Source organism: Trypanosoma grayi (genome assembly GCF_000691245.1).
Source record: "Trypanosoma grayi strain ANR4 Tgr_582_V1, whole genome shotgun sequence".
In the NCBI taxonomy this organism is placed as follows: Eukaryota; Euglenozoa; class Kinetoplastea; order Trypanosomatida; family Trypanosomatidae; genus Trypanosoma; species Trypanosoma grayi.
Window position 1 is genome coordinate 2806 of NW_008826201.1, and position 7312 is coordinate 10117.

Here is a 7312-nt window from a genome sequence, read left to right on the forward strand (position 1 = left end):
CGAAGGAGGCACGGCAAGAAAGAGAAAGGGGGGAAAAAGAGGAATGACAGGCAGCCACACCGTATTTAGCACAAAAGAAATGAGTCGGGGGTGTAGAAAAAAAGCGAAAACGCTAAAATAAAGGGCAAACACAATTCTGCAGCGCGGAGAGAATGAAGCAAGTGGGAACGGCATGTAAGCACACCAACACGACACTGTGCGGAGCGGCGGCAGGGGAACTTTACAGAGAGCAATAGGAGTCTTCAACAACAATGAGCAACAACAGGGGATAGGAGAACTGGTATATTCACCCCTCTCCCCATTTTTTCCCCTTGTTTACGTTTTCTAATTGTGGGTTTCTCATAACACAAACAAGGCGGCGGCCAGCACGCGTCGATAACCGAAAAGACGCATATAAAAAAAAAAACGCACAGACACACACACAGAGAGAGAGAGAAAGAGATTTTTTTNGAAAAGACGCATATAAAAAAAAAAACGCACAGACACACACACAGAGAGAGAGAGAAAGAGATTTTTTTTTAAAAACCGCGAAGCTTACAAATGTTCATCCTCTCCCTTCAGTGTGCTATGCTACCTCTAAGTTTCTTTGGAGAAATCCGCGGCACACTATGTTCTATTCTTGGACGAACTGCTATTTAGTTGCTGTAGAGCTCCTTATCACTATCGGAGGGGGTCGCCTGTTCTCGCGGGTCCTGCAGTATCTGCCGTCGCTTCATAATATACTCGAACGTCGTCATACGCAGAAAATACAGCATGATGTGAAAGCACAGCAGGTGGAGAAGGGGTGGTATCGTCAAGAACGTAATCGTGGAGAGCACAAGGGGGCCGACGCGAAAATACCAAGAGTACATCGCCAAGTGCGCCCACCATCGAGACAGCAAAACAACACCAGAGGTAAATGCAAGTGTTATGCTGAGAAGAGCAGAAACGACGAAGCCAATAAAGACGCGGTAGTTTTTTGATCCGACACATGTGTTCAACCACTTGCAATGATGATCAAATCCACTGATACACTTATTGCACGCTTTGCAGTGCCTTGAGTCGATATGGGTAAGACGCTGGCAGAACGTACATGGCTCCCCCTCATTAGAGATATCGCCGTTTTCTCGAAACGACATTATCGCCCATAGGACGGATGTCACTATAAGTGAGGAACTGGTTAATACCACCAATGTCACCATATCTGGCAGGCATTCTGTGTGGCCGCCACGGCTGTAGAGCAGCACGTAGCCTGGCACAACAGAAGTCCAAAATAGGACAGCACCAAGTGTCATCACAGACAATGCAATGATCTGCAGGTAGTGAAGCGGCCATTGAAATGCGTGTTGGCGCCGCCTATTGTACCGCCAGCTATCTGGGTTGGACCGATCCACGCAGCACGAAGCACACGGCTGCTTTTGGTACCTCCTCTGGACAGGCACCATATCACTATGGATCCCGTTTTCCACCTGAAAAGCGTGCAGAGTTGACAGCGATGCCCCCATCGGGGAATAGTTCTCCACTGATAAGTGTCGTAACTCCGGTAGGTCGTCTGTTGGGGAAACCACACATGGCATTGAATGGTCGATTTCCTCATTCACTCCCATCTGGTGAAGGATGCCGTCGCTTCCCATCTGCTCCAACTCCCGTGGTCGTTGCCCGCGTGGGAAATCAGGATCAAAAGCAGAAGGAGAAGGAGAAGCACCACGCAGGGTCTTGGCGTCCCCACTACTTTCCTCCTTCGCCTTCTCTTCTACAATCACCACCAGTGCGAAACCGTCACGCTGCATGGCATTATTGGCATTGAAGTCCTCTCGCGCATTACTTCCAGGTTCGCCAAACACGTCGTCTCGGGCTGAGCCATTGTACGACAACACATGGCTGCGAACGCCCCTGTACGACGGCAGTACCGCTGTCTCTTCACTAAACTCATCGTTCACCTGGAGCGCGACGGAGCCGTTTCTGGCGGGACCCGCCACGCAGCTCTGCAGCTCCCCTGCCTGCGGTGCACGGCCTGACATCCGCCGCTTGATCGACGCCATGCTGGCCATGTCTGGCTCACCGTCCTCAACATCCGTCGCCTTAAGCGGTGACGGGCTGTGGTGTTTCTTTTTTCTCTTCTTTTTTTCAAGCTCTGAGTTTTTCCGTGCAGAGGACCACTCCAGGCTATTCCCGACGACACCCTCTTTTTCACGTGAAGAGTCCGTTTCCCCGCCGTCCAACACTGACAACACGCCGTCATTGTTCACCATGGACGGAGGCCCCATGTCGCCTCCCATCAATTGCGCGTGGCCACTGCTCTTGCGTCGACTTTTGCTGCGGTGCTTGCGATGTTTGATGTTGCTCCCTCCACTATCGCTTGGGCTTAGCACCGGGCCTTCGTCACTAGTCACAGTGATGCGCCGACTTCGCCGCCGATGTTGACGTTCCTGAGAGACCGAGACGTTCTCATCGGCATTCGCATTATCACCTGTCGATGCCGTGAGATGTCCTCCATTTGGTACGCCACCGTTGTCTAAGTGTGGTTGCATGGAGCTGGGCCCCTGGACGAGCGACGAAGAGGGGCGTGGTGACTTTTTCTTTTGCTGCGTGACGGATACCACCCGCCACGGGTGCAACGCCACCGGAGGTGATGACACTACCTCATCCTCATCATCCTCCAGCTGCGTCATGATGCCTGCCTAGCACGTGCTACAGTAAAAGAACTGATTGTTTACTCTCCACCTGTTGCAATATACCAAGAAGACTTTTCGTACGCGCAGCAGTGAAAAGAACAGAAGTGAAGGCGAAGAGGTAGGCCAAAAAACCGGGCAAAAACCAGGGAGGAGGAGGAGGTGCAGGAAAGAACCACACCCGAGCGGTACGACAAAAGCATGGACAGCACAGCGAATATCATCGCACTCCTTCACCGCGCCTCGCCAATCGATCAGATTTCTCTCTCTCGCCCTCTTTCTCTCTCCTTTTTGCCCCCTACTTTGCTCGACCTCGTGCCACGCCCAAGCGATGGCCACACAAAAGGGCACGCCACGCAACCAACCATCACCGACCCCCGCCGCAATTCCTCAGCGAACATCCCCGGCATCGGGTGGGAGCAGCGCCCAAACCGAAAGGAGGTGAGTGGAAGGGATATGGGGATTTATACAAAAAAAAAAGAAAAGAAACAGAAATAGCGACGGTGAAACGCTCAAAATTTCCACTCGAAGAAAAAGCACACCAAATCACCGGCTATGCGGTGAGGTAAGGAAGTCACAAAAGCACCAATGTTGACAACAACAGCGGAAACAACAACACTTTTGCAGGTGGGGAAAATAAAACGGCAAAAACGTTTCAAAATCAGATCGATAAGAACCCATTGCAATCTCCCATTGAATCCTTGCCACCGTGTGCGTCTGGTGGGCATAGGGGCAAAGGAGCAGGAAGAAAACGATGGCTTGTTTTATCGACACCTCCGTGAGGAAGGGTGCTCAAGGCGTCTTCCATCCTGCGGACCAGTGCCAAATATGCATCGCCGGGCCGCCCACACACGCCGCCGCACAACAAAACACATACACATACACTTACACATACGCATACAAACACCAATCTCCTTTTTTTTTTCATCTGCCAGCCGTCTTTCATGTCTTCACGCTGACAGGACAGCGAAGTACAGATGGTGGCAATATGAAGAGAGGTGCCTGAGTGCAGAAGGGAATCGGCGAGAACGACAGTTCAGCGCCACTTGGGAGGGGATGAATTTGAAATTGCAGATCAGCAAGAACCAAAGAAACAACATTTTCTTTTGTTTTGTTTCTTTCCGGTCGGCACACCCACAAATCCTCGCAGGTATGGCAATGCATACACAAGACGCGTGCCGTGCTTGGGGGGGGGGGNGGGGGGGGGGAGGAAAACAGTGAAGAAGCAAAGGCGAGGCGAAACAAAACAAGGAAAGAGAAAAACATAAAAATAATCAAAGAAAAAACAGACACTTAGAAGAGGGAAAATGGAAATAATGCGGCGGGCTCCTACAACGGCAGGACAAGCTACAGACGCCAGGATTACTCTAGTACACGCTCATACACTATATTTGTTAACTTGAGAGGCTTGTGTGGAATTTCTCTGGAAATCCAGCAGCCGTCGTCGACGACGCCTTTGGGCTTTTGTTGCCGCTGCTGGTGCCGTGGCCGCCCTGCAGGAATGTGTCGGGCGGCGGCATGTCCCAATCGTGCAGACGCCGACGGCAGCGAGAAGTGGGCGCGGAGCACGCCAAACTGCCGCTGAAGCCATAGCGTTTGCAGTCTCCATCAATTGCCCCAGTGGCCTCAGGGGGCACCCCCACCTGCAATGTGTGTGGCGAGGCGGTGGCGCCGTTTTCGCCGTCTGGGAAAACTGAGGCGCCGGAGTCCCAGCCGACCGCACCGTCATCCCCGCACGTCATGTTTTTTCCCGAACAGCCATATTGTATTCGCCCCTCCACTGGGGAATTTGCAGCGAGGTGCGGTGAGAGGTGCATCCTCTCTGAATTTCTACCTGAAGGCGGCAGCGGCGACATGAGCTGCGGTGGCAAACTGTCAGGGTGCTGTGGCGGTGTTCTTACCACCAGCTGCACGGAGGAGAACAGGTTCGTGCACCCCGAGAAACCGTGGAGGCCCCCGAAGTGTTCCAATGGGTCACGAGCGCATAGATGAACAGCCAGTTGATCCGGCACATGCACCTCCTCATCATCATCCGTGACATCGTCTGGGACTTCAGTCGACGAACTGAATTGGGGGCTACTACTGTTCTCGCTCACTGTCTGCTGCTGGACACTGCGAGAGGCGTATTCTCTTGGCGTAACACACGTCGAAGATCCATGCGGCGAGGTGGTGCCATTGTACGTCACCACTGTACGGACCCGCGGAATATTCGGCACAGCGAAATTGGTCGGTGACCCAGGCGATTGCACCACAGCAACACTGGCGCCGAGAGGTGGCGCGATGCCCTCCTTTGCCGCACCCAACACGTCGAATTCATCGGCGTGAAACTTTTGCAAACGGCTGTTGTCGCTGTTCAGTATTTCTTTATCGGCCACACCCATCAGCAGCTGCAGCGTTGTTCGAGCATCTACCTGGGCCTCGGCACCAACCTCCTCGCAGGCAACAGCGCTCTCAACCAAACGAGAGAGAAGCTGTCGGAAGCCATCACTTGGGTGTCCTCCGTGGCTCTCTGCTGTCCAGCGGCTGACGATGGCGTCAAGAGAGAGATGATCAATCAGCAGCGACTTCCACTCATCAAATGTTAGCAGCACCCGCTGTGTCATATGGCAGATGCCTTCCTGCTGCGGTGCGAGCTCCGTTGGAGAGCACCGACTACCATTTTGGTGGCCCGTGGCACCCGGTCCTCCGATCAGCGCACGGTTATTCACGCACGCAACCTCATGACTCTCCAACATACTGAGATGCGCCTCAAACAGAAGCGTTGTCAGCTCGTTCACGAAAATACTATTTAGGTCAGGTGTCGGAAGCAAGAGCACCGAGGCGAGCGCCCGCATAATGATCGAAAGGGATTCAAAAACCGCACGGTGAATAGGCCATGACGAGGTGCTCTCGTCCTTTCTACCTGCACTGCAGTGAGATGAGGGAAGGAGGGTCTCGCCGTCCACATCGTGCCGCACCTCAACCTCCGTCCATTGCGCGCTCAGAAGTGCCCGACCACTCAGAACGATGCACTTCGCCCACTGCAGCACAAGGCAGCGCTGCTCAGTGCGTTTCATCGCCCTGGGTTCACGCGCGCCAAAAGACTCAGAATGCAGCGGCAGAGGCAATAACAAAGACGATGCGTAGGAGGTAATAACTTTCGACAGTGCCTCGCTGAACGGAATGCCGTAGTGCAGCACTGCCTGTGAGATCACCGTTCCACAGCATGTGCCGCTCTCCGCAAGGCATCCCACCGCCGTCATGAGCGAGCGCCGCGAGAAACACACGGCAAGCAAGTACTCCGCCTTGGTCCTCTGCATGCCTCCGCGGCATAGGAATTGCCTCACAGGTGTGGAATTGAGCTTCATGAACACCCCCATGTACGCGCTCTGCAAACCATGCGGTTCGTCCTTCCGAAAGATATAGTCCAGCACGCACTCGAGACACGCACCCCCCTCCGATTCGGGTGGGTACATCCGCAGCAGCTCCGGCGTAAGCAGGCAGGCCAGCAGCACCGTCAGACGCGCCGAAGACGCAGCGTCGAGGCTCATCACCACCTCAACGAGAGTTTTCGTTACCTCCATATTGTATACCAGCAGAATTGTCGCAGACCCACGGAGGGCGTCCATGAACTGAGAATACCACAGACCCACTGCATCATCACACATGTGACTCAGCATGCAGTCCACCATAGCATCGTAGGCAGGCAGCACACGAGAAATAACTTTGCGCATGAACGTTGAGCACACCTTCCGTGTTCGACTGCTGCCGGTTTGCGCTCCTTGCTGAAGGAGGTGCTGCTGCCTCAAACTTGCAGCAGTTATGAGTGCCTCCAACAAAAAAATACCCTGGCACACCGCAGTTATGGATACACTCGGCAACGTTGTACCGTCTTTGGCACCCTGCTCCAGGGACCTGCAGCCATCGACAACGGCACGACTAACGGCACCCGCCACAGAGAAATCGTTGTTCTCCTCACCTTCAAAGAACATCTGGGCAGATGTGCCATCCCAGATGGGGCCGCATCGCACTTTTGGTAGCACGCCGAAGCCATCTCTTTCTCTCGCCAATGATTTACCGCAGAGCAGCTCCAGCACTCTCCTCAGCAGTGATGCAGCCGTAGCAGTGCTGGTGTCGTCGGCCCCAGCGGCTAGCGCCAACCGGAAGAGAAACGGCAGTCGATTTCTCAGGTACGTGACGGCAAAGTAGTTGCCGTGCTGTAACTCCTGGTAGAGATCGAGGTGCATCAGTACAGCCGAAACATCGTGATTAGCACATTCGCTAGTTGCGTGATGCTCCTTCAGAAGTTTGTAGAGCCTCGCCTGCTCTACATCCGCGTAGTTCCCAAACTGCATCAAGCTATAGGCACTTTTCGTTTCTGATCCTCCTTTTTTTTTAGCTCGCTTTCGTTCCCCTCTTTCTCTTTCCCTCTCTCTCTCTCTCTCCCTCTTCCTTTCTTGATTTCTTTCGTTCTCTCTCTCTCTCTATGCGGTATGTCTATTCGCGTCCGCACTCTCGACTCCCCTACCCTCCTCTTGTGGGGCAGAGGAACGGCTTTATTTCTCTTTTAAGCGTATGGCGGCAGCCCTGCGTGCGTCACCAACACAACCTTCTTCTCCTGTGTGAGGAAAACGATGTAGGTTGGTATATGTATGTGCGGACTTCTGCGGCCACAGGAACCT

General features: G+C 53.5%; 2 protein-coding genes across 2 annotated transcripts; both read right to left on the bottom strand.

Annotated features, from left to right (window-relative positions):
* Nucleotides 1–635: 635 nt before the first annotated feature.
* On the bottom strand, nucleotides 636–2651 carry DQ04_05821010 (putative zinc finger domain protein; the record flags this gene model as incomplete). Its single annotated transcript, XM_009314393.1, has 1 exon — nucleotides 636–2651. The coding sequence occupies one exon, from the start codon at nucleotides 2649–2651 to the stop codon at nucleotides 636–638; it is 2016 nt and encodes a 671-aa protein (XP_009312668.1).
* A 1394-nt stretch (nucleotides 2652–4045) lies between these two features.
* Nucleotides 4046–6985, bottom strand: DQ04_05821020 (hypothetical protein; the record flags this gene model as incomplete). The annotated part of the gene is made up of 1 exon (XM_009314394.1): nucleotides 4046–6985. The coding sequence occupies one exon, from the start codon at nucleotides 6983–6985 to the stop codon at nucleotides 4046–4048; it is 2940 nt and encodes a 979-aa protein (XP_009312669.1).
* Between the last annotated feature and the right edge of the window lie 327 nt (nucleotides 6986–7312).